Raw genomic sequence first — 27,936 nt, forward strand, 5'->3', positions numbered from 1 at the left:
AAAGAGAACCAAGGCCAAGGGAAGCTGAGCAGCTAGCCAGTGTAATACCCTAGTGTGTGCTGAGACAAGATTAGAACTTGGTTCCGTGACACCAGGCCACCTGCCTCCTGTCCATACCACAGCTTCTTCAAAGGACGTTGTCATTAAATGTTTTCATATAAATTATAAAGGTTTTAACTTGAGGCATTCTTCTGTTCTTTTCATGTTAGATACACTCTGACCTTGCAGAAGAAAAAGGGATAAAGATCACCTACAAGTACACTGGGAAGGGAATTACGCAGCCACCTTTTGGTATATTCGTCTTCGACAGAAACACGGGAGCGCTGAACATCACCAGCATTCTCGACAGGGAAGAAACACCATTTTTTCTGGTAAGAAGGAACAATTGTCTGCTTATTTGTAGTTCTTCTCTGGTAATAATTATGATTAGGTTTATGGTTATAAAACAATAATATAGCAATTGATTTACTGTAGCAAATCTGTTAATGTTCATGTTGCAATTTAGCTGACAGGCTACGCCTTGGACTCCAGTGGAAACAACTTAGAGAAGCCCTTAGAACTACGCATCAAAGTTCTGGACATCAATGACAACGAGCCAGTGTTCACCCAGGAGGTCTTTGTTGGGTCCATTGAGGAATTGAGTGCAGCACGTAAGAATGGATTTCTTCTTTTAGTTCTATGTGTTGGCATGTGTGCGCTTGTCAGTGTGCACATCACTTGCGTCCAGGTGCAGGTGGGGGCAAGAAGAGGGCATTGGATCCCCTGAAATGAGTTACAGGCACTTGTAAGCCACCACCTGATCCATGGTTGCTAGAAACCAATCCTGATTCCTCTGCAAGAGCAGCCAGGGCTCTTGACTACTGAGCCATCTCTCCAAACCAAAATATGTTTCTTTTCTTTGCCTTTCTTTCCTTCTCTTTTATGGCCGGGGGTGGGGGGGGTGGATATACAACCAGATCATTTATTCCTCATATACAGAAATACAAAATTCTACCTTTTAGTGAAAGTTGAGTATTACTCACTGGAAGTATGATAATAATAAACCCCTCAATTCCAAGCTTGGACCTCTTTTATTACTGTAAATTTATAAGACCTTAAAATCATGATCTTTCAGAGAAGATGGTAGATTGGCACACTGTTGTGTTATGGTCTCCATAGGAACTATTCAAGCCTGCTCTATAAGGGGAAGTTGGCTATAGACACTATGCAAAATGGACAGGACTGTGTTCCAGTAAAACTTTATGAACAAAACCAAGCAGCCTCCTGGTTTTGGGCTACTGTCGGGTGACATTGACCTCTGATTTTTATTATTTTTACTGTATGCTGACAACATTGTCCAACTCAGTACTCTCTCTAAGATCCAAAGGAGAGATTTCTCTTTGATCATAATAAAAAAGAATAGTTGTATTTCTGCTAATTTGTTTGCATCTGAATAAGCATCTAGAGGCATGAGTGGTTCTAAGTCTATTAGGTCCAAAGTGTGGCCCTGATATAACGAGTTTCCATTTATTTCTATTTTTTGTGCTTTTTCCCTCCTATTTTCATGCATGGAACCCAGAGGACAGTCTGTGAGATTCAGTTCTCTTGTCCCATCATGTGGTCCCAAGGACCGATCTCAGTTCAGCAGACTTGGCAACAAGTGCCTTTACCCCGTGACATCTCTTTTTTGATAGTGGTATAGTGAAATTCTGATAAGAACCTCAGGTCCTTGCAGGAAACAGCTGGAAGAATAAATAAAACAGGGGCCTATTTGTAAGCGTACTTACCTTCCAGTACCTTCACTCCTAACGGCAGATACACTTGTGATGAGAATCACTGCAACGGACGCAGACGATCCGGAGACCCTGAATTCTAAAGTCTCCTACAGAATTGTCTCTCAGGAGCCTGCCAATACTCCTGTGTTCTACCTAAATAAAGACACGGGGGAGATCTATACGACCAGTTTTATTTTGGACAGAGAGGTAAGTTAATGCCACCCGTCACCCTCTTTTCTTAACCCTCTCTGGTTTCTCCACTCCCTCAATTTTTATGTTCTAATTTTAATTTTCTCTGTATTCCTTACTCATAGAATAACTCTAAGAATTATTATGTAGGGATGTGCTGCCCAATATAGCAGTTACTAGCAAAGCATGCTATTGAGCTCTTGGAATACGAGCAGCCCGAGTTGAGGTGCGCTGTGTTCATATTGAAATGGGATTAGCACCAGATTGGGAAAACTTGGCATGAAGACTACATGATTCAGACATGGAGCACAGCACAGTCATTGGAAGACAGAAGCAGGAAACTCCCCACAGGCTCAAGGCTAGCCTTGAGATTCTACGTAATCTGTTCCAGGTTATCCTTAGCTATGTAGTGAAACTCAGTTTCAAAATAAATACCTGGCACGATAGCACAAGGCTGTTCGTCCCATCACTCTGGAGAAAAAGGCTATTGGATCTCCATGAGTTTGAGGCCAGCCTGGCCTCCAAATTAGGAGTTCCAGGCCAACCAGGGCTACATAGTGAGACTTAGTCTCAAAAACAAAATTAAAAAGTTCATGATAGAGAAAAGTCTTGGCCAGGCAGTGGTGGCGCATCCCTTTAATCCTAGCACTTGGGAGGCAGAGACAGGCAGATTTATGAGTTCCAGGCCAGCCTGGTCTACAGAGTGGGTTCCAGGACAGCAAGGGCTATGCGGAGAAACCCTGTCTCGGAAAACCAGAGAGAGAAAGAGATCGGGGGGAGGGGTCTTGTTTTAAATCTTAAAAAAAAAAAAAAAAGAAAAGAATATTGAGAATTTGAGCAGTTTCCTATAAAGATTATTCTCTCAAACATTTTATTTTGATTTCAATTTTTTTAGCTTTATGTATATTGGTGTGTTGCTTGCATATGTGTCTGGCACCATATATATACCTGGTACCTGCAGAGGTCAGAAGAGGGTGTCAGATCATCCCCTGGGACAGCAACTACAAGACAGCTGTGAGCTGTTCTGTGGGCACTAGAAACCAAACCTGGGTCCTGTGAGAAAGCTTCCAGTACTCCTAACCATTGCGTCATCTCCTCAACCCCTAACTCTCATGTCTCCATCAAAGGGAAAATAATCTTTAAGAGCCACAGGCACAAGAATTTTTATAGCATAGAAAGGTAAAGTGTTGGGGATCCTGATATAACTGCAGTGTTATCACTTGTAAATCTTAAGCAAATATGTTATGTCGTGTTTCAGAACTAGCTGCTCACATGGGAAGGACCTCAGCCAACCTTCCTATTGAGGTCTTTGTGAAATTTAAGAATATGACCCATGACTCCTAACTTCTGTGGCATGCTCTTTCACATAAAAACTGGAGTGGTGAAGTATTTCTTTGAGCAAGCTACTGCCTCTGAAGTGTGGCCCTTGAGCTGATACTCATGGCTGACACTTATCGGGTACTTAACCTGGAGTATCTTATAAACAAGATAATCCACACTGAAACCTTGTGAGGCAAATCCAGTTCTTATTCCCATCTTACACTTAAGGAAACTGACGTTCGAAAGGATTAAGCAACTGTCCACCCAAAAGCTTCGGCGACACAGCTCCCTCCATCCATTGAGTGGTTCTGTCCCACACAGGACCCTCCCCCACTGATGTGGCCACTGAGCCCCTGAAACTCCAGACACACTGAACGTAATGCTAGTCAGGAATCCACATACACCAAAAGTGTTCCTTTTTCTACTCTCTGGCTTCGTGCTGTGCTGTGGTTCTCATGTTTTCTCATATAGCTAAGGACGACCAGGAACCTCTGTCCCTCCTGCTTCCTCCTCCAGAAAAGGGTATACTAGTTTTGGTTTGAGATTTTTTTTTTTAAGCGTTTTGAGTGACATTTTTGACATCTCAAGGCATCTGTCAGACATGTTTCTAGTCTGGTCCCACAGCCAAGTCTTCCTGCCTTAGTGTTTAACTTGGATGAAAAATATAAGAGCAAAACAGAAGCAAGCACTAACCTCCAGGGCAGAGCACACGGCAGCTAGAACAGCCCACCTTTGTTTGAAGAGCTCATCTCCTAAGACTGCTCCCAGTGACACGTCATTGAGGGCTACCCAAATCTCCCCGTGCTTTTTCTGCCCTTCTGTAAAAGCTGCATAGAAATATAAATGGCATCTCCACACCCGTAGTGGATGACCACAGAAGTTACTTATGAATGAACTAGATCACAGTCCATTTCCTAAAGATAAAGTGAACCAAAACCACAACAGCATCTTCGAGAGTTGTTAACGTCTACTTCAGATGGGTCTTCTTCATTTTTTTCTTGTTCTTCAGGAATACAGCAGCTATTCCTTGACGGTGGAAGCAAGAGATGGTAACGGGCAGATAACAGATAAACCAGTGCAACAGGCTCAAGTTCAGATTCGTATACTGGATGTCAATGACAATATACCTGTGGTGGAAAATGAAATGGTAACTCCGTTTTCCAGTAGACTTGCTATTTCTTGAACTGCAACTGAAAAAAATACATCATTGTATTCATAAAAGCTGTGTTTGTCTTCTGCAGTATGAGGTGACAGTGGAAGAAAACCAGGTAAATGTAGAAGTCATGCGGATCAAAGTGACCGATGCAGATGAAGTGGGCTCCGATAACTGGCTGGCAAACTTTACATTTGTATCAGGAAATGAAGGGGGCTATTTCCACATTGAAACTGACACAAAGACTAATGAAGGGATTGTGACCCTTGTCAAGGTAAGTTGCGAGTGTCCACCCAGGGTGGGACTGTGGTTATAGGAGAGACTAACGTGCCTTGACTCCCATACTCTCATGGGTGCTTTACAAGGACATCAACTGGTACCAGCATTGCTCAGAATCAGGAACAGCCTTCCTGGCACAAGTCATACAGAAAGAAGCAGTCACACTGCAGTTCAGAGCCAGATCAGGAACTCAAATCCCAGACACAGACAGAACATTGCATGGCACACTTCCAGGCAGCATGAGATTGATGGGCCAGGGTTCAATTCCTTGCCTTTTGGAGAAAAATCTATTGTCATTTTACTTGCAAGTTTTGTAAGGGCTGCAGTTTGAAAAAACAAGTAACCTGCTCTCCTGTGCTTCCTGGTTATCAATGAAGACCAAATTGAATTAAGTAGTTGTACTGAATATATGAAATTCAGGGGTTAGCTCAGTGGTGGATGGCTTGCCTAGCATGCGTAAGGCCCTGGGTTCAATCCCCAGTGTCAAGTAAGTTAAAATGTGGTTGGATATATAACTTGTACCTATAATCCCAGCACTTGAAAGGAGGATTGTTGAAGTTTCAGGGGCAACCTAGGCTACATTGTAAATTCCAGGCCAGCCTGGGTTATAAAGTGAGACCCTGTCCTAGAAAGAAAGAAACAAGGAGAGAAAATATAGATATGTTCTGCTCTCAAAACTTCCACAGAACTTTTTAAACAAAAATCCTAAAATGGCTTTGTCTATGTAACAAAATAAGGAGTAATATTAATATATTGTAATTGACTATTAGACTTCCCTGGTTTTAAAATGAAAAGCAACAGCTTTTAAATGCTATTTCATTAAGCTGCAGATAAAAATTAACTGCAGACTTGTGTCTCTCAACTTATGTGTGTTTACTCATAGGAATATATATTATAGAATATATGTGGTATATATAATGTGTATACTAGGTAAATTTAAAAGTATGATGTGAGATGAATGTGTAAATAGGAAAAAAAGCTAAGTTGGGGATTCAGTTCTACTCTTAATAACAAACTATGATATGCATTTAAAAACATCAACCCTTGTTTAAAGGGAAGACGGGTTTTTATGATTTGAAGAAATTAGTAATGGCACCAGAAATCAAACAAACTTGCTACATAGAAATAAACACAATTTCAAACCAAGAGTTGTAGGTCCCACCAGTGGCAAAAGCCAGTGTACACACAAGCCCATGGACACCCGTGTTTCAGCAGGAACAGATGAATTGTATACACACAACCCCAGGTGGGAAGGCAGAATTCACATACACATGGAAAGAAACAGGTGATAAATGACACCTGATTTATAGTTGAATCATCTACAAAGAGGAAACGCAGTTACTTGCACCAGGAGGGGTGTAAATGAAAAAGAGTAAAGCTGGCTGGAGATGGCAGAGATGATGCTCAGTAGGCAGGATGCTTGCCTGGCATGTATGGCTCGGGTCATGTGGTTAGTGCTACCAGCATCATCGTTACCAGACGCAGTGGTGAGACATAGGAAGGAGAATGTGGAATTGAAGGTGGTCCTTGGCTACGTAGTGAGTGTGAAGCTAGCCTAGGCTACATGAGATTCTGTCTTAAAGACCAAAATGTTTTAAGTAAAATTATTATAGAAAAGCAACAGATTGAGAAAACTGCAAATGTGATGTCTTGGATATTGTAGGGAACCTTGGAGTTGACTCAAGACACCCCAAGTTCAAGTTCTCAGCACGAAGATTCCTTTGCTCCAGAGGGACAAAGGGCAGGGAATAAGAGACAAAAACAGGAAAGAGGACTAGGGAGAAGGGGAGTGGGGGACAAGGGAGAGAGGGCGGGATATTTGCCAGAGGAGACAAAGGACTGCCTCTGGACGGAGAGAAGACAAACATGGCTCATAGGCAAATGTCGGTTTATAAAGGTAAAAGAGGAAGTCCCATGAATTAGGATTTCGATTTTAATCCCCGTATTAGGTGTTTAATTTTAATTGGGTATGTTAATTAGGTGAGCTAAAGGGGGTTTTTGATTGCTGGACTTCAATATTTTGATAGCTGGACCTCGGTAGTCAGCTTCAGGGGGAAGAAATGGAAGTTTCCAAGTAAAGGAATAAAGCTTGGGGGCTGGTGCTTGGTTCAGAGGGACTGAGGTGCCTATTTTGCATATCAAACCAGACCTGACCTCCAAGTTCTCCCAGCATTGCTTGGTCCCTACCTGACTTAGCCTGTCATCAACCTTGAACTTTCCAGCCCTATGGCTGGGCTCCCCTTCCATCAGAGGCCCCTCCCTATAATATCCAGACATTTTGGCCTCTTCAAGTGGCTTGTCGTCTTCTTCTTCTTCTCCTTCTCCTTCTTCTTCTCCTTCTTCTTCTCCTTCTTCTCCTTCTCCTCCTTCTCCTTCTCCTTCTCCTCCTCCTTCTCCTCCTCCTCCTCCTCCTTCTCCTTCTCCTTCTCCTTCTCCTTCTCCTTCTTCTCCTTCTCCCTTCTCCTTCTTCTTCTCCTCGTCCTCCTCCTCCTCTTCCTCCTGCTCCTCCTCCTCCTTCTTCTTCTCTTCCTCCTCCTGCTCCTTCTCTTCTTGGGCATACTTTCTCTCTTTCTCTCTCTGTGGATTGCTTAGTCTGCTTTCTTATAGAACCCAGGACCAGCAGCCCAGGAATGGCACCACCACAGTGGCCTGGGCCTCTCCCATCAATCACTAATTAAGAAAGGCTCTTCAGGCTTTTTACAGCCCAGTCTTATAGAGGCATTTTCCTAACTGAGGCTCCCTCCTCTGAGATGACTTTAGCTCGTATCCCGTTGACATAAACTCTCCAGCCCAGACACCATGTACTCCATCGCCCCATTTATCAAAAACAAACATGGAATATGTGACTGAATATTAATTTCATTAAATGCCCATTAATTTCTCCTTTAAAAAAAAATCACTTTTGCTCTTTAAAAATAAATATGCTTCTGAAAATAACTGTGACCTTTACCAAAATAAACTGAAAGTACTTGCTTGTTAGACATGGTGGCTCAGGCCATTTAAGGTAACATGTAAGGAGGAGAGGCAGAAAGATGTGTGTGTGTGTGTGTGTGTGTGTGTGTGTGTGTGTGTGTGCATGGGCGCACATCTATCTGTGTGTCTGTGTGTGTTCTTGTGCTATGGTTCCCCAGCATTAACTCTGACTTTGTCTCTCCAGGAAGTAGACTATGAAGAAATGAAGAAGCTAGACTTGAGTATCCTTGTCACTAACAAAGCAGCTTTCCACAAGTCCATTATGAGCAAGTACAAGGCCACGCCCATTCCCATCACTGTCAAGGTCCAGAACGTGATTGAAGGCATTCAATTCAAAAGCAGTAAAGTCTCTGTCCGAGCTAGTGAGGCCATGGATAGATCCAGCCTCAGTCGGCCGATTGGAAAATTTCAAGTTTTTGATGAAGACACTGGACAAGCTGCTAAAGTAACGTAAGACATGGTTGTGAGTGTATTTCTGGGTTTTAATTACCTTACATGCCTGTTTTATGAAATACCTGCTTTGAAAACCTTGCGTGGCTCACAATCAATCACCTGTAGTTCCAGTTCCAGAGGTTCTTACATCCTCTTCTAGCCTCTGAGGGCACCTGCACATATCTACACACAGATAAGCACACTTACATATAATTTAATATTAAAATAAAATTCTTTTTAAAAACTTAACAAGGACAGCAAAAGAACCATGTTTTTAATTTTGTCATAGTGTGGTGTTGTACTGATTATTCAATCAGTAATTGGAGATACCACATGAGCTGTTATCAAGCCTAAATGCAGAGTTCCAGAATAGATTAATTACAAAGCTCTTTAAGTGACATCACCTAATGCATGCCATTGTGACTTGTAAATTTACTGCTTAGACGACCTTATTACATAGTAGCTATGAAAATGGAAAAATGGGTCAGGCAATCAATGCCTACTTTAAAATTCCTGACAGGACATTCAGATGTACTTGATTGAAAATCCAAATGCGTTGTCATTTGCTTTTTCTAGTTTTATTTTTACAGTGTTAAGTATTATTTGTTTATTAAGACAGTATCATTAGCCCAGGCTTGCCTTGAACTCACTGTGTAGCCAACGATAACTTTGAACTCCTGGTCCTTCTACTTTCACCTCTCTCTATAATTATTTACTAGAAACAATAATAAAGGGCCTTAAAATGCAGTTCAAGTATATAATCTCCAAATACTGTACACAAATATTACTATAAACTAGCCACCCATTCTTGTGTGCTTAAATAGCTACTTAGTAGAAAATGAATTCTTGATTTGATTGGCTGAACCGAGAGACTTATGTGTTTGGCTTGTGTTTCTATTTTTATTTGTTAAACTCTGTAGTACTAATTGTACTATTCTGAAAACCTAATAAGAGCATATTCTCTCTACTTTTTGATTTTCCTAGCTTTCAGAGAAAAAAATCCAGGAGCGCAATGATTCCATTTTTTTTATAAATCCTACTTGAAAGTTATCATTCCTAACACTATACAATATTTCAAAATGTTTAGTTCCTTCCATTTAAGTCAACTACTAACTTTTTAAGTTATTTTTACATACTGACAATATCTCAATAGACTATACAGCATAAGCCTGCCCCACCTGCCTTGTGACATTCAAACCCAGTGTGTGTATAACATGACCATATGTACTGGGATAAAGTTAAGTTTGAGAGAGGTACAGATGTTAGTTCCAGTGTATCCAGAATTTAAAATTAATTTCGTGTTTGTATTGTAACAGATACGTAAAAGTGCAAGACGTTGACAACTGGGTCTCTGTGGACTCCATCACTTCAGAGATTAAGCTTGTAAAGATTCCTGACTTTGAATCTAGATATGTCCAAAATGGTACCTACACTGTAAAGGTTGTGGCTATATCTAAAGGTAAGTGTCATAAACAGATGTTTTTCGTGGATGAATGCGTTTAGATTTTACCTCCCACCACCAGAAGTGTTTGTCCTGACTGGTGTTCTCATCAGTGATTAGGCCTGCATGCACATTCTTGCTTATTTAGTGACTTCGCACTGCTAGGAGCCTGAGAGCCAGCTTATAGGAGGGGTCCTCAGTGCTTAGCACTCACCCTTTATCTGATCGGCTTCTGTACTGAAACTGTGTCCATGGTCAGTGATGCACTTAGAAGTCTGAACCCTCTCCCACTTGGTTTCAAGATCATCCTCAAAAAACCATCACTGGCACCATCGTTATCACTGTTGAAGACACCAACGACAATTGTCCCATACTGGTGGACTCAGTACGGAGTGTCTGTGAGGATGAACCATACGTGAATGTCACTGCAGAGGATTTGGATGGGCCCCAGAACAGTGGGCCATTCAGCTTCTCCATCATTGACCAGCCTCCAGGAACAGCACAGAAGTGGAAAATAACCCGCCAAGAAAGTAAGTACATCAACGGCTAAACAGTAAGCATGATTGATAACTAAGAGTTTCACATTTTATTCCAGTATAACTTCCAGGATAGTTTTAGGCCAGGCATCGTGAGTGGCACACTATGAAAGAGTCCTGATGCTGGGAGGCAGCACAGTGAGCCCTCCATGAGAGCTCTGTGAGTTCAAGGCCAGAGTAGTCCACATCAGGAGTTCCAACCCTGCCAGAGTTACACAGTGAGACCCTGAACCAAAAATAGTAGTCGTAATGATAATGTAGACCATGTATCTTCTATCAAATTATACTTCAGTGCATCCCCAATGTAGTCTTTAAGGAGGAAATAAAAAGAGGGTTGAACTCTATTCCTAAAATAGTTCCTTAGCTCCTCATGTAGACCTGTGGAAATTTAAGATGGCCTGGCTAGTCTTAAAGAAGGTTGAGTTACTCCAAGTAACCTTCCAAGCGCTTCTGTCTTAACAAGCTAAGGAAACTGCAGCCTTGCTGTGTACAGCAACTACATGTTTGTGAAGTGTGTTCATAACAATCCTGTTTAAAATCACATTTATTGAGCATGTATTGCATGCCATGCTCTCTTCATACAATATCTCACTTAATCCTTGCGCAGTAACATTATTTCCTGATGATGGGCTAGGATGCTGGTCTAACTAGGGTGTAGCAACTTGTTGAAAGGCTCAAAGCTAGACTGTGGTGGAAACAATTTGACAAAAGGGTCTGACAGATGTGCTAACCCGATGCTGGTAGATGCAGTCAAGTGCCTGTATCTTGCACACAGTCCTCTTCTTGATGGGATCTTTTGGGTGTCTTTGGGACAGTCTCAAATGCAGAAAATTCTACCCAGAAGACTATGTAGCAAGCAGTATTCATTTCAGAAAGGTTTACAACACAGTTGTCAGCAACTATCTATAGCTTACCTTAAAATAATTCAGAGAAAGATTTTATTCAGTTTTTCTGCTATTTGTTGATGTTGTTTGGTTAGGTTTGGTTTTTGGTTTGGTTTTTGGTTTTTGGTTTTTTGATTTTGTTTTTGTAATACACACATACAAATGGTTCTCACAATCCTAGTACTTAGGAGGCAGAGGCGAGGGGATTGTTTGAGATTAGCCATTACCACACATTAAGTTCCAGACCAGCCGGGTCTCCAAAGCAAGGCCTTGTCTCAAAGAACAGCCCAGTGGGTGAAGGTCCTCTGTGCCAAGTCTGACCAATGAGCTTCACACCCAGTACCTACCTCTGACCTCCACATGCTGACCGTGGTACTGGAACACACAGAGCCGCGTCCATGCTAAATAAATAAATGTAACTTGGGGGTGGGGGAGGAGGTGGGGGGGTTGTTACTGTTTCTATTTGCTTGTTTTTGAGACAGGATCAAACCCTGCTGTTGTCCTGCCTCAACTTCCAGGTGCTAATGTATATTCCTTTGTCTTTTTTCATGTGTCTCTCACTGTATTAAAATGTTTGTTTAAATAACATGAAATGCCATTACCAAACTTTTTAACAAAAGAAACAAAACAATAGGCATAGAGAGAGAAAGGACTGTCACAAAAGAAAAGACCAAGATAAAAATAAGACAGGCTTATCCTGAAAAGTATCCGAACTGGGGGTGACTACATCAGACAGTTTCTGCTACATTTAAAAACTACTTTGATAGCTTCCTCTTTAATAATTGGTAACACAAATGTCATTGACAGAAAATGTTCTTCACAGAAACGTTGTGTATCGTTGCATTCCTACTGACTGGAGGAGTACTGACTGGTGGTTGCTCCTGGCATTTGATGGACCACACACATTAGCTAATCTAATCATGAAAACCCCGACCTTCTTCTAGTTAATCTTTTGTGTGGGCACATTTTTGGTGAGCACTGAGAATGAGCGCCAGAAGAAGCTGGAGAGAAATAAAGCTCCCCCCCCCGGGGGGGGCACACTAAAACCCTTTCTGTGAATTAATTTCCCTTCCCTCAGCAGCCGCTCATTTTCCTTCTCTCGCGTCTCCTCTCTGGCAGGTACCAGTGTGTTGCTGCAGCAAAGCGAGCGGAAGCTCGGGAGAAGTGAGATTCCCTTCCTCATTTCCGACAGCCAGGGCTACAGCTGCCCGGAGAAGCAGGTCCTTCAGCTCACCGTGTGCGAGTGTCTGAAGGGTGGTGGCTGTGCGGCCGCACAGTATGACAACTACGTCGGGTTGGGCCCTGCAGCGATCGCTCTCATGATTCTGGCACTCCTGCTCCTGCTCCGTAAGTCTTCAGAGCCAGTGTTCCCAATGCCTTGAGTAGTGTTAATAGATCTTCAGAAAGAACTTGCCACGCGCATGTGCTGTGTGGATATAAGGTTATTTTTACAAACACAGTTGATACCCATCAAAAAGTCTCCTATGCCCCCACCTACTCTTGGCTGCTTGGCTTGTCTCTGGCCAGCCCCCCACTGCAGTCCACCCTTTCCTAAGCACCTCAATGTGCCCTCACAATAAGAAGCTGTGCCCAGCCAGTCCTGCCTGTCCTTCTTTGGCAGAAAGGCCAAGTCCTGCCTGTCCTTCTTTGGCAGAAAGGCCAAAGACCTGGCATTCCCTGCAGTTGCGCTGTACTTGAACTTAGGTAGATTACCACCTTCAAGACAGCCCGGGTTATCTCCATGGAAAGAGGAGAAGCCTATTAAAGATACTTATAGATGCCTAGTTAACTGCACAGAACCCAGCAGTTTACAAGGGACCTCTAGCCCATCAGGTCTGTTTGACCATGACTTACTTGTCTTGACTCACCATGGAGTCGGGTATGCCTCTTTGATCCAGGGATTCCATGCCCTGTCTTCCCACCTCAGCTTCCCTGAAGTCTAACCTGGCACTCAGCCTATGACATTTGATTACTATTGGTTTTTAACAACAGTACTTAGGAGCTGGGTGTGTGGCTCCGTGGGTAGAGTGCTTATGTGACATGCCTGGGCTCAACCTCCAAATTATGTAAAACTAGATATGATGGTACAACTCATTTGTGACCCCAGAACTCAGGAAGTGAGCGGAAAAGGGTCTGGAGTTCAGGATCTTTCTCAGTTATATACTGAATTCAAGGCCAGCCTGGGCTATATAATACCCTATCTAATTAATTAATAGGTAAATAAATAAATAAATGCAAGCAAAGAAAAGAAAATATTACTTGGGTAAGTCAAAGATAAAGTGAAGAATCAGTCAGGTCTTACGCAAATCCCCACTCTCAGATAAAATACAATACCCTTGATGGTCTAGAGTATGTTTTATTCTGTTTATTTTTTCTCCCAGGTGTGTGTGTGTGCTCAAGCACATACACAGGCACACACAAATGCATGCCTTGTTTTCTTTGGATGGGGCTTTAGAGGCAAGGTTTCACTCGGTAGCTCCTGCTGGCCTCAAACTCACAACAATCCTTCTGCTTCAACCCCCCAAGCATGGGAGAATTACTAAGTACTGGGGGAATCACAGGCATGTGCCACCATTCTTGACTGCTTTTGATCCCTGTGCGTCTTTTAGACAATAGACTTACAAAAAAAAAAAAAAAATGGAGGCAGAGGTTTAAATGATCTCATCCAATCACAGAATTCTGCTCAGGGGCCAGAGACAGGCTCTGACCTTTGAGTCAGAGGACTCTGTCTGCCTCTGGGCTTTGGTGTAATTCAACCAAGGCAAGGTCAGAAAGGTTGGACCAGAGTGAAAAAGACGGAACACAGAAAAATAAAGCTTCAAATATGGGAAGACTGGGCTTCAAGAAATCAGATGTGAGTTCTAAATGACGTGGGTTTAGCTGATAAATGGACCTCTGACTCCACTTTGCTTTGTACAGTGGTGCCGCTCTTGTTGTTGATATGCCATTGCGGAGAGGGCGCCAAAGGCTTCACCCCCATTCCTGGGACCATAGAGATGCTGCATCCTTGGAATAATGAAGGGGCACCCCCTGAGGACAAGGTCAGTTCATCAGACAGTGATGTGATCTGCTACTGGTCTGATTTTATTGGGGGACATGGGGGAGTTTGGACAATCTCACTTTGTAACTCAGACTAGCCTTGAACTCAAAACAATCATCCTGCCTTGGACTCCCGAGTGTGGGGATTACAGCTGTGAACCACCAGCTTCTTTTACAAGTTTAGAGGTGTCTTACTTAGAGGGCATTGGCAACAGTTTTCATCATGAAAGACTGGCACAGCGATTAAGTTGTGAAATATACACATTAAGAGCTGGCATTCAATTCTTAAAGTCCTTGGCATCTAAGAAGTAACAGTGTCTGTAGGACTGAGTCCTACATCTGTAGGATCTGACATTGTCACAATGAAATTGAAGGACCCAAGTGCTGTCCATTGCAAAACTGACCATTTGCTTGCTGGTGAGGAAAAAGCCCTATAACTTTCAAGGTCACAGAAACCTGTGTTGATGTTGCTGTAGTGTGACGCTGAAGACAGAGCACTAGTCATCAGATCTCATGCACATGCCCTGGTTAAACAGGTTCAAGCATAGCCTCTTCCGTTGGCCAGAGCGGAGTGGAAAGGCTTTGACTAAACTGTGGTGTGTCCTGTGCTAATGAGAACGCAGATCAAAAGTCAGCCGGTGATCCAAGCTATGTAGAGCAAAAGGACAGGGAATACACCCATTATTAAACAGTCATTTCAATGCCAGGATTGGATCCACTTTCATTCTCAGTATATTTAGCTGACAGGGGTAAACTCCCAACTCCCAAGGTGTTTACAAAGTATGCCCAAATCCCTTTTTCTATTGCTTAATAGTTAGTTCCCCCATCTCTCCATTATGTCTTGACCTTAGGTCTTTCCTCTTCATCTGCCACAAGTTCCGTTTCCTGGAGGATAGATATATGTATCAACATCAAGTGTCAGGAAGCCTGAATGTCACCAAAGGAGAACATGGTGACTCTCCATGTCCATCACTTTCCTTGTTACTATGGACACAATAGACTGACAAAGCAAGTTAAGGGAGGAAAGACACATTTCTTGAGAGATACAATCCATCATGGCAGGGAAGACTTGGTAGCTTAAGTGTGAAGAAGCTGGTCACATTGCATCTACAGTTGGGAAGCAGAGAACAGACAGGGAGCGATGTCATGCTAGAAAACCCCAAGGTCTACCTGCAGTGATCCTACTCCTTTTAGTGAAGCTCCTACCCCTAATGGTTCCACAATCCTTCAAAGCATCCCACCCACTGAGGACCAAGTAGTCAAACACATGAGCCCATGGGGGCATTTCGTATTCAAACTGCAGCACAACCCTATAACCCCAGTAGTTGGGAGACTAATGGAAAACAGTCACAAATTCAAGACCAGTCTAGATTACACAGTGAGATTTTCCCTCAAACAACTAAACAAACAGATAAAAATAACTGGATTGATCAACATGGAGATCCTTCAGCACATGCCCCCATTCTACCCTCTTCCTGCTCCTCCACAGATGGGTTTCCTCCCAGACTCTAGCTCCTGTCCTCATACTAGAGCAAGCAGCTGAGACATCATGAACTTCTCTGTAGGCACATTTTCTGCAAGGTGTATATTTTTTGGTCCTCTCTGGTCAGAAGGCAAGAGACTCTATCTTGTAGCAATGGAAGGTTGGAAGTAGACTCTTTATTTTGAATGACCATGTGTCCAGATGAAATTTCAGTTTTGTAACCATCACATAAAACTCTAAAGGGAAGGTGGGTGCCATTGGTTCTAGTTAAGAGGGTGAATGAAGACCACATAAAGAAATCTGGGCTTTGTGTTCTCCTCTAGCTGTAGTCAACTCTAAAATAGGAAGAAGAAATCCTTTACAAGATTCCAGTGGATATGTCCCCCATCCCTGATTCCCAGCTGTTTTCCTGATTTGCTTAGGAGGAAGTAGCTCCTCTCTCACTCCATCCACTTAGCTCACATCTTCCTGCCAAGTACACACTGACCCTTTGTCCTCCGGATTCATTTCTGAGCTGTGTTCACCCCTAGGTGGTGCCATCGCTTCTGGTAACTGATCGTGCAGAGAGCCCAGCAGTGAGAGGCGTCGTAGGAGGTGCAATGCCCAAGGAAGGTGTGGTGAGAGGCAGTAGCTCAGCTTCTGTTATCAAAGGGCAGCATGAGCTGTCTGAGGTTGACGGAAGATGGGAAGAACACAGAAGCCTCCTCACTGTTGGGGCCACTCACCATGTAAAGACATCAGGAGCCATCGCTACCACTGAAACCACAAGGACAACAAGAGCCACAGGGGCTTCCAGAGACATGAATGGGGCTCGAGGAGCTGTTGCCATGAATGAGGAATTCTTAAGAAGTTACTTCACAGAGGTAAGCACCGATTTTTATATGTGAGGCAGGGTCTCTCTACTGCTGATGCTGGGGCTACACGACAGCATTAGTTAAAAAGAGGCAATGCATAATCGTGAGATATTTTATTATAGGAAAGAGAAAAGAAGCCAGCCATGACTGTGGAGAAAGAAAGGAAGGAGAGGAAAAGAAGAGAGAGAGCAAGAGGAAGAGAGGAAGAGAGCAGAAGAGGAAGCAAGACAAAGGAGAGAGCAAGAAAGAGAGGAGGGCAAGAGAGCAGGAGAGGAAGCAAGAGAGGAGAGAGAGAGACAGAAAGAGAGAGACAGAGAGAGAGAGAGACAAAGACAGAGACAGAGAGAGACAGAGAGAGAGAGAGAGAGAGAGAGAGAGAGGAGGGGGCAAACCATCCCTTATATTGTGAGGGGGGAAACCACCCCTTATATTGTGAGGCAGGGCTATCTGTCTGTGGGGTGGGGCATTCCTGGCTGTGGTACATGACTGTGGGTAGGGTCCAGCTGGAGTGCTGGGGGCTTGGGGCATTGTTTACATGACAGAACATACATCTCCTGCGGGGGCTGCTGTGAGAGGTTGTGACTGAAACAGGAGTCAGAATCCCAGGAGTCATGGTCAAACTCCTTCCATCCCTTGAAGGCAGAAATTATTGCCCACAGGGTCATCAGGGTTCCAGACTTATACTGGGCCCAGGTTGCCTGAACAGACTACTGCCCCACATTTATGGACGGTGACGTTTATATCAAAATATGAGATTCTAGATTACTAAATGGGCTTTTGTAAGGGATGCAGTTAGTGGGGAAGTTTTATGGGGTATTTTGAGTTGTGTTTGCAGGCAATAAGAAAGAGAGTTGGGACCCATTAAAATAGCCAGTGGTGGCTAAGTTACTCGGTGGTAACAAATGGCCCCACAATCTGCTTAGTTCTTACAAAGGCCTTTTTCTTCATGTTTTCACCTGTCAGTTTGTTCCTGCTCTGCTCTGTGTCATCTTGATTGTAATATGCACACTAAGAAAGCAGACTGAGCCAGGGAAGCTGCCATCTTGTAGCACAGGACAAATGACAGTGGCAGAGCCAGGCATCTGCAATGACAATGACAGAGCCAGGCATCAGCTCTGGTGTCTATGTGTCTCCTTACTGGGATCAAGCACCTGACAAACACATCGTTTTTCTTTTTTTTAAGATTTATTTATTTTATGTATGTGAGTACACTGCTTCTGTCTTCAAACACACCAGAAGAGGGCATCAGATCCCATTATAGGTAGCTGTGAGCCATCATGTGGTTGTTGGAAATTGAACTCAGGACCTCTGGAAGGGCAGCCAGTGCTCTTAACCACTGAGCCACCTCTCCAGCCCCTGACACACATATCTTTCTTATTTAATTGATTTAAGTTTTATTGCATTATGAGAACAGATACATAATTTCAGTTTATCTGAACTTGTTAACATTTAAAAATATATTTTAAGTAAATAGAATTACATCACATTCTTCTTTCCCTTTTGTACCCCAACTCCTCCCAGAGACCCCCCTTCAATATCTGCAATACCTTTTTTAAATTTTGTCATATTCTTTAAAGTTTATAAAATATTGTAACAATAAAAATGAGTAGTATAAAAGTTGTTTGATATAAAACAATCAATAAACAGTCTTATGTAGATGCTTGTATGCAACAATACTGAAAATACATAGGTTTTTCTCAATATGTTTTAAATAACTCCAAACAAATTAGCTGTATATTTTAAAATAATACATCACTACTAGTTTTTTTTTTAATGGGCATAAATAGATAAGTCTTTGTTTGTTTGGTTGGTTGGTTGGTTTTTAGTAGAGTTTAAAATCTTGGATCTTACTGTGGTACAAGCCCAAAATAAGAACAATTCTTAGACATTGGAGTTCATTGTAATACGACTGTATACTTCAATGACCCTCACATCACCAAAGGAGTTTACCTCCCTAGTAGCTAAGTTAAGAGTTAACAGTTCTGCTGTGCCAAGAAATGAATTGTAGGCATGATTTTTGGATACAGGTTTTCTGCTATGGTCAATGCTATTTGACTGGAGTGAGTGACTTCATTCTCAGCCCACAGAGAACAGGTTACATTCATTTAAGAAATGGTGTGTGTATTAAGATCGTCTATCCGTAAAGTCATTCACCAACTGTTTCAATGAACAATGGTTCTGCTTGGAGGGTGGCACAGACATTAGGTGAGGGTAAGAATCTGGTTCATTGGCTGTGATAATTTGAAAAAGCATTCATCTCAGAGAAAGAGTAACTTATAAAGTTCTTCTCTTCAAACTTGATAAAATAGTTACAAACATCAAGCAAAGCATTCAGTCTCACTCTTTGTTGTTCTCTTACAAGCCACTTCCCAAGTTGATTGTCTACTTTTCTTTAGGCTGTATAAATACTTTTGAAATATGTAAGCTGTTCTGAAAGCCATAGTATAGTGTAAAAAACATGAAATAAACAATCCTACTAATAGAGAGGCTGAGATAGGAGAAGCATGATTTCAAGACCATTATGTGATACCCGGCAAGACACTGTCAGGTACAAACATGCAAAAAATGTATATGGATTGTACAATATTGGACCTATTTCTCCAATTACCAAATTAGACCACCAGATGATAGCCAACAAATTTTCAATTCCTCATGTTTTTGAATTTGAATCGATTAGGATAAGTTGGTAATATTAACTTTCATATTAAGAGATATTAAGAAAAAGTAATTGTTACTTCCTCTTATTTTTGTTGTTAGAGGTGGAGTTATTGGGTTTGTTGAAAGATTACTTTCTTGCTTCTTCTAGGGTGTAGTTTTGCTCCTTATGTTGGTGTTTTCCCTCTATTATCCTTTGTAGGGCTGGATTTGTGGAAAGATATTGTGTAAATTTGGTTTTGTTATGGAATATCTTGTTTTCTTTACCTATGGTAATTGGGTGTTTTGCTGGGTATAGTAGCCTGGGCTGGCATTTGTGTTCTTGTAGGGTCTGTATGACATTTGCCCAGGATCTTCTAGCTTTCATAGTCTCTGGTGAGAAGTCTGGTGTAATTCTGATAGGTCTGCCTTTATATGTTACTTGCCCTTTTTCCCTTACTGCTTTTTAAAATTCTTTCTTTGTTTAGTGCATTTGGTGTTTTTATTATTGTGTGACGGGAGAAATTTCTTTTCTGGTCCAGTCTATTTGGAGTTCTGTAGGTGTCTTGTATGTTCATGGGCATCTCTTTCTTTAGGTTAGGGAACTTTTCTTCTATAATTTTGTTGAAGATATTTACTGGCCCATTACATTGGGAGTCTTCACTCTCTTCTATACCTATTATCCTTAGGTTGTCTTCTCACTGTGTCCTGGATTTCCTGTATGTTTTGGGTTAGGAGCTTTTTGCTTTTTGCATTTTCTTAGACTGTTGTGTCAATGTTTTCTATGGTGTCTTCTACCCCTGAGATTCTCTCTTCTATCTCTTGTATTCTGTTGGTGATGCTTGCATCTATGACTCCTGATTACTTTCCTAGGTTTTCTATCTCCATGATTGTCTCCCTTTGTGATTTCTTTATTGTTTCTATTTCCATTTTTAGATCCTGAATGGTTTTGTTCATTTCCTTCACCTGTTTGATTGTGTTTTCCTGTAGTTCTTTAAGGGATTTTTGTGTTTCCTCTTGAAAGGCTTCTAGCTGTTACCTGTGTTCTCCAGTATTTTTTAAGGGAGTTATTTATGTCCTTCTTAATGTCCTCTATCATCATCATGAGAAGTGATTTTATATCTGAATCTTGTTTTTCCAGTGTGATGGTGTGTCCAGGACTTGCTATGGTGGGAGAATTGGGTTCTGATGATGCCAAGTAACCTTGGTTTCTGATGCTTATGTTTTAAGCTTGCCTCCTGCCATCTGGTTATCTCTAGTGCTACCTGCCCTGGCTAAATCATACTGGAGCCTGTCCTTCCTGTGATCCTGGTTATGTAAGAACTCCTCAGAGTCAAGCTGTCTCTGTGATCCTGTGATTCTGGGATCCTGTGATTCTGGGCTAATTAAAGTGCCTGGGAGTACAGCTTCCAATGGGTATTAATGGGACTTGCTGCAGAGTTTGCGCCCAAAGTCTGTTCGGGGCACCAGCCTAGACAGACTAGAAGGAACCAGTGCCACTGATCTGTTGAAGTTTCAGTGCCTGAATCCTGCTGGCCCCAGTTATTCCCAGTGTTGGGACAGATGTTGTGTCCTCCTCACCTCTGATCCTCTGATCCTGGGTGTGTTAGAGCACCTGGGAGTGGAGCTTCCTCTGGGTGTTGTGGGACTGGCTGCAGAATTTGTGCCCAAGGTCTGCTTAGGGCACTGGCCCAAAAAGACTGGACGATAAACACATCTTAAGGAGGGAAGATTTATCTGGGCTCATGGTTTGAGAAGTTAATGACAGACCACCATGGTGCAGAAGGCATGGTAATGGACTCATGAGACAAGTCAAATTTGTCCTCATGCAGGAAGCAGAGAAACAAAAGCTGATTCTCAGCTGATTCTCTTCTGCTTTCCTTTTTATTTGGTTTGGAACCCCAGCCCTTGGAATGGTGCCACCCACATTTATGATAGTGACTCAGCCCTCCCCTTTCAAACCTCTTTGAAAACTGCCTCATAGATCCCCTAGAGGTGTGTTGCCAAGGCAATTCTAAATCCAGTCAAGTCAGTAATGAAGATTAATCATCACAGGCTCTTTCAGACTCTGCCCCCTTCACAATTGCATTTCTTTCGTCAAAGAAAGTCATGTGACTATGATAAGTGACCATGGGTCAGAAAATACAGCCCCTCTGCAAAAGCAGGTTTCCAAGGAATAAACACGGGAAGGAAGACAGAGATCATATAAAAACACTCAGGCTAATAAATCCACTTACATTTTTGTTTGGGGTGGGGGTTGTTTGTTTGTTTTAATGGTATTGATTTTATGTGTATGGTGTTTTGACTGCATGTGTGTCATATTTTGAGTGCTGTGTGTGTGAAGTCCCAGTAGTTACCAGAAGAGGGGGCCAAAACCCTGAAACTGGAGGTACATGTGGTTCTGTGCTGCCATGTGGGTGCTGGGAATCAAACCTGCATCTTCTAGAAGAGCAGCAAGTGCTCCTCACTAAGCCATGTTTCTAGCTCCACATTTTTGTAATTTATATGATAAACTTGTGACTCTGGACAGAATTCACACACATGCACACGCTCACACTCACACACATGAATCCCTGAAAGAGTTACACAAAAGGTGATCACGTCATTGCTTGAGATTAGCAATTGAAAATAGGACTAGAGATAAGACAAAATTTATCCTAGAATACATTTCATTACTAGACAGAACCAAAAGGATTTATTTTATTTCAGAATGGAAACTAGTCAATTCATGCAGAAATATAACACTCCAACATGTCAGTAATTTATGACAGCAATCCAAAGCCTTAAAGCAAAAACTGCTAGAGAAATAGACAAACCCACAGTTACAGTCAGACGTTGAAAGGAGTAGACAGGAAGTCAGCAAGGCTGTAAGGAAACAGCATTGTCAGCTGGCTGGATCCAGTTGGCATGGTTGAATTAATTTTGGTACCACAAAAATTTAAATTGGTCTGGTTGCATTGCAAGGATACTTTACCCAGTAAAGGAGCTTAAACCTCTTGTGTTCAATGCGCGCGCGCGCGCGCACACACACACACACACACACACACACACACAAAGAAAGAACTAGAATTTCAAAGCTATCACAAGACTGCCCAAAGAGTCAATGGCTGTAAGTAAGAGACTCATATCTGTAATCCTAGAACATGAGAGGCTAAGGCAAGAAGGTCCAGGAGTTCAAGGTTATCCTCAGCTGCACATAGAATTCAAGGCTAGCCTGGAATACATTAAAATCATGTCTCAAGGAGAGATTTCAAGCATATCCATTGTGTACACAGATTTTCACCAATTGGCATTTGGCATTATTTTCCATTTGGTTTTTCCATTTTGTTCATCACTCTTATAAACACGTGTATGCCTACAAATACAGTGTGCATATTCTTTATTACACACAGTATACCTAACAAAATAAGAAACTTAAAATTGATACAATGTATATTTCAGTTTAGACACTGATCAGTTCCAGAACAATGGCAGTCTTGTAAAGCAATCACATTTTCTATTCAGTGTGTAACTGGGTTACTAAAACACTATTCACTTTTAATCTGAAGTTGTACTCCACCTTTTTTTCATCTTTTGTATTAATATTTTGTGAGATGACATCCCAACCATGATGTAGGATGGCTTGATTGTGTTTCTCTTATGTCTTTTTGTAATTAGACTCAATTTTTTTCAGTTTGTGTATAATAACAATAAAATATCAAGCCAGTTTTTAAGTGCATTTGCGCTGGTAATGATCTGTCTCCATTCTTATTCTCGTTTAGAAAGCGGCCTCCTACGCTGGGGAAGACGACATTCACATGGCCAAAGACTGCCTTCTCATTTACTCTCAGGAAGACACGGACTCTCTCCGAGGCTCCGTAGGGTGTTGCAGTTTTATCGATGGAGAGCTCGATGACCTGTTCTTGGATGACCTGGGGCTTAAATTCAAGACCCTAGCTGAAGTTTGCCTAGGTCAAAAGATCGATATGGATGTGGACACTGAACAGAGGCAAAAGCCAGTCAAAAAAGCAAGCGTGAGCGAAGCTCCTGGCTCACACTACGAGCAAGTAACGACCAGCTCGGAGAGCACGTACTCCTCTAATAGTGGCTTCCCAGCCCCCAGACCTCTGCATGAGGCGCACACAGAGAAAGTCACGCAGGAAATTCTCACTGAGAGTTCTGTGTCTTCCAGGCAGAGGCAGAAGGCAGGACCACCACCTGATCCTGTGGCTTCCGGTAATATTGTAGTGACGGAAACTTCCTATGCCACAGGCTCAGTGGTGCCACCCAGCACTGTGATCCTGGCTCCCAGACAGCCACAGAGCCTTATTGTGACAGAGAGGGTGTATGCTCCCGCCTCCACCTTGGTGGATCAGCAGTATGCCAATGAAGAGAATGTCCTCGTTACCGAACGAGTGATCCAGCCTAATGGGGGCATCCCTAAGCCCCTTGAGGTCACCCAGCATCTGAAAGATGCACAGTACGTTATGGTGAGGGAAAGAGAGAGCATCCTTGCTCCCAGCTCAGGCGTGCAACCTACTCTGGCAATGCCCAGCGTGGCAGCAGGAGGACAGAATGTCACCGTGACAGAAATACTGACTCCTGCTTCCACTCTGCAGTCCAGTTACCAGATTCCCAGTGAAACCTCCGTCAAGGCTAGGAAGACCATGCTCTCTAGCGTGGGAGGCATGGGCCCTGTGCCCAGTTTAGATCTAGAGGAATCTGGTCATCCCAATTCTACTATAACCACATCTTCCACCAGGGTCACCAAGCATAGCACCGTGCAACATTCTTACTCCTAAAGAGAAGCCAGCCGCAGTCTGATCCTGAGCTTAACTAGCTTTCACTGGATGTGTGTGGCCATGCCCCTATTGTTCTATGAGCCACACAAAGACTTGCACATTGGGAAAACTCTTTGACATGCCAAAGACACTGTGTCTCAGGTAGGGCTGTATAATAATGCGCTGTGATTATTTGGGGGATGGAGTTAAGATGCTAGTAAGTGCCTTTTAGTGCACTGTGCAAGCAATCCTCACAAATGGGACACATAAAACTGAGTTCCAAGAACTTACCAAATTAAAGCAGAGGACCTAATTCATCTGATCAAGAAGGATGGGTCTTTGCTATTCAGCAGGGATAGTTCTACCCCTTATATTACAGGACCACACAGGTTATAGATACCAAATAGCACATCCTCCCAGAGACACAGCTCCACTCTGGGCCTTCATCTCCAGTTTCTGGTTCACTTTAACACTGGAACCCTGAGTATACCACTGGAGCCCTTTCTAATTGTGTAAAGTTGACAGAGTTTAGAACACTTTCAGGATAAGAATACATATTGTGTGTTTCTCTGCACATAGCATAATCCTGTGAGCTTAAAAAATGACTTCATATTTATCCTTATTTATCAAAGGTCATTAAAATGTTTAGCATTTCAAATTAGTTTTATAATCCAGGATAGCCAAGTGTGATAGTGCAGGCCTTTAGTCCAGAACTCAAGAGGCAGGCAAATCTCTCTGGGTTCTAGGCCAACTTGGTTTATATAAAGGGTTCCAGGACAGCCAGAGCTACATAGAAAAACCCTGTCTCAAAACACAAAACAAACAACAGCAAATACTAGCAATAATCCAGGATAAAATGCCTAGTGAACTTTTCTGTAATGTGATAGTACACTATGAAGAAAAAGCTCATCGTATATTTGTTTCTTAGCTACAAGTTAATGCACTGAGGGGTTGAACAAATGACCAAGTGGTTAAGAGCACATTACTGTTCTTGCAGAGAACCCTACTACAGTTTCTGATGTCCACATACTGTGGTTCAAGGCTTGCAACCACCTCTAATTCCAACTCAGGGGATCTGATGATCTCTAATGGACTCCAAAGACATTGCACTCACAGTGGAGTGTGGTTAGTGAGCAGCCATATTCCACTCTTCCATCCTCAGTGCCTCTCACAGCCGCCATATTCCCCTCTTGCCATTGACTGCCTTCCATCCTCAGTGCCTCTCACAGGACCCAAGCCAGTATCTACGGATCAAGATAAGTTCCATAAACCACTCTTTTACGATTAGTCAAATATCAAGAAGACTCAGTAGTTCAATAATTATGAATTATGAATTTTACCACCTTCATATCTGAAAGTAATTGGCTAGTCATGACTTGATATACATGAAGTAAATATTTTATCATAAAAACCCTTGAGTAATTAGTCCAATTTCACTCAACTTCCTTGCCTTGATTCTTTAAGGAAGTTGTTGTTTGGATTTTATAGAACATCAATGGAAAGTATTATATAATAAAAATTTGTTCCTAAAAATAATGTTTCAAAACCTATGTATATATCAGTCATAATTTATATTTATGTTTCCCACCCCCCCCCCAAAAAAATGTTGAAAACCATCAAATTTCTGGATATTTTGCTAGGAAAATGAAATTCTACTCATATTTTTGTAAACTTTTTTAAAAATGTTGTTTACATGAATTGTGTTGTGAAAAAAAATGTTATACTGTGCACCTTAACTGTGATGCATGAAGTGGTTTTATGCATGGTCTGCTCTGTGGGACAGAGGTCACCTTATTCCTAGGATCTGGAATTGTTTACTTTCTACAAAGTAAGCTTTGTGGGGATCTTGCTTTCATTTCCTTTGTAGCTGATGTTATCTTACCAAGTGTGCAGCAGGAATCACACTACAGTGTGGAGTTATAAATACATCCCATGTGCTAAAAAGAAAAGCTAGAACTCAAGCTTGAGCTCCCTCTGTGGGTGGGTGTGAGGCGCCACTGCTCTTTTGTACAGGGTATGATCTTTCTTGTTCCTCAAACGGTGATTTGCATTAGTTTTTACATTTGTTTCTTGGAGGGGGGATTACATTTGTGTGTGTATCCATGTAAAATATTTTAATAAAAAGTCCACCGTCCTTCAGAGTGACCTCTCTCCATGTCTTCCTACTGATATTTTACAAGGAGTGTTACTGTGTGGTAAAAAGAGCTTCCGGAAGGCAGATGTTTCTTGGGCTTTGTTATTTAATATGATCTGCTTTGCTGGTCCAACCAGTCTCTTTGGAAGAGTATTGCTAATCCTCCTAAGAAGGGTAGTTACATTGAATAGTCTTTTACTGTACATCCAGTGGCTTAAACGCTGGACTCTTGACATGGGATGGAATTCTACCCCAATCAACCCAGGATTAACTGAAAATCTGGTAAACTAGACATGTAGTTAATATGCCCAGCCCACCTAATATTGTAATACAGTTTGGAGCAAACGCATGTCACTTTGGCAGCACTCTGCAGTTGAACCATCATAAATTTGTGACTAGTTTTATTATTATCTAAATTAAATTTTAAGCAAGTACTTCTGTTTGGTTAGTCCAGGATCTTTATTCTTTTTTTTTTTTTTTTTTTTTTTTTTTTTTTTTTTTTTTTTTTTTTTTTTTTTTTCGTTTTTTTTGAGACAGGGTTTCTCCGTGTAGCCCTGGCTGTCCTGGAACTCATTCTGTAGACCAGGCTGGCCTCGAACTCAGAAATCCGCCTGCCTCTGCCTCCCAAGTGCTGGGATTAAAGGCGTGTGCCACCAATGCCCGGCTAGGGATCTTTATTCTTAAGGAACTGAAGGTTGGTTGCCCTGACCAGAAAGAAACTACAGGAATCTCTTATATTACCAAAGAAGGAGGAAGCTCCCCGGAAGAGACAATGCTTCTCTACAATGTTTAGAGAGAGCTGCTTCAGTTGCTTGTTACTTTTCACAACAAAGGATGTGAGCCACTGCAGCAGCAGAAGAAAGAAACCATTATTCTATGCTGAGACTCCAGGGAAATACATATTAATGAGAGGAAAAATAAGGCCATTAGCATGTATAAGACACACAGAAAAACTTTAGAATTGAGCAAGTAAAAAAAAACTGTTTAGGAATGGCTCCTATAATGTAGCTTTTCTCATCATAGTGCAATAAAACTTAATAAAAATTTTCTAAGAAAATAAAATTTGAAAATGTTTAGAATTTGGGTTTGTATTTTTCAGAGCAAAGCTTTAAATAAATTTAACAAACCACTTGTTCAAATAACCCACGGCATGGGGAGGGGCTAGCCTTGGGCCAGACAAAGTTCAGAGAATTCCAGGGAACTTGGGCAAACAAGATTTACAGTCAGTAAAATGCAGATCAGCATAGAGAGGGGTATCCTGTGATTGGCTGAGTTAAAAAAAAAAAAAAAAAGAGTAAGGCTTCTTTGTTTTTACCTAGTATCCAAATAGCAGTTCGGTATGTAAGGATTCAATTTATGGATACCCCTTAGGCCAAAGTTAGTTCAATTGTATAACTACTTGGGCTGGCACAAAAGAAGAGCCATGTGGATTTCTGGCAGGGAAGATAAATCAGGAAAAGGCCACTGTCACAGATGTGGTAAAGAAGGGAAGTCTGTCCGAAGATTGGTGGAATCAGTTCCTCCTCCACCAACATGAGAGATGGGCCTTATCCTGCTCTTCCTGGTGGGGGACAGATACCCTTACAAACATAATTCACCATTTCCTACAGAGTGAGTTTGAAGACAGCCAGGGCTATACAGAGAAACCCTGTCTCAAAAAATAAACAAATTTTAAAAAGCTAAGAAACGATTGTATTTGCAGGGTAAGACGCCTGCCTGTTCTAGGCCTGGCAGTGTTCTGTGTCCCTGGGTCCATCTGTGACAAGTGTATAACAGAAGGTTTTCGTCTGCTGTTGCTTTGGAAGTTAGATTCAGCTGAGACTCCTGCACTAACTCTGCCAGTGACGGGGGTGGAATGAGTGCTGAAGGGGGCCGCTGCGATTTTCTTGAGAACACCTGACTCTTCTGCCAGGGCTTCAGCACAGGGCCATGGGTATCTTTCTTTATGCCTGCCCATGTGCTAAATCAAATGTTGCCTCCCGTGCCTCACAACCCTTCACATCTCCTATCATGCAGCCCACTTGCTAAAATAAATTATCATAGACACTCAGAAACAAACTCAGAAGAGGAT

At 42.1% G+C, this 27,936-nt stretch overlaps 1 protein-coding gene across 1 annotated transcript in view; it reads left to right on the forward strand.

Moving 5' to 3' along the window:
• Dsg2 (desmoglein 2) overlaps nt 1–25,872 on the forward strand; it is a 42,878-nt gene extending 17,006 nt beyond the window's left edge. Inside the window, exons 4-15 of the mRNA XM_031365052.1 lie at nt 210–371; nt 506–650; nt 1,795–1,961; nt 4,273–4,410; nt 4,505–4,690; nt 7,853–8,118; nt 9,417–9,559; nt 9,844–10,071; nt 12,081–12,308; nt 13,881–14,002; nt 16,014–16,346; nt 22,733–25,872. Of these exons, the coding sequence (XP_031220912.1) occupies nt 210–371; nt 506–650; nt 1,795–1,961; nt 4,273–4,410; nt 4,505–4,690; nt 7,853–8,118; nt 9,417–9,559; nt 9,844–10,071; nt 12,081–12,308; nt 13,881–14,002; nt 16,014–16,346; nt 22,733–23,752 (3,138 nt within the window). The 3' untranslated portion in view covers nt 23,753–25,872. The remainder of the gene's footprint in view (nt 1–209; nt 372–505; nt 651–1,794; nt 1,962–4,272; nt 4,411–4,504; nt 4,691–7,852; nt 8,119–9,416; nt 9,560–9,843; nt 10,072–12,080; nt 12,309–13,880; nt 14,003–16,013; nt 16,347–22,732) is intronic.
• Nucleotides 25,873–27,936: the final 2,064 nt, after the last annotated feature.

Source organism: Mastomys coucha, unplaced genomic scaffold, assembly GCF_008632895.1.
Source record: "Mastomys coucha isolate ucsf_1 unplaced genomic scaffold, UCSF_Mcou_1 pScaffold13, whole genome shotgun sequence".
In the NCBI taxonomy this organism is placed as follows: domain Eukaryota; kingdom Metazoa; phylum Chordata; class Mammalia; order Rodentia; family Muridae; genus Mastomys; species Mastomys coucha.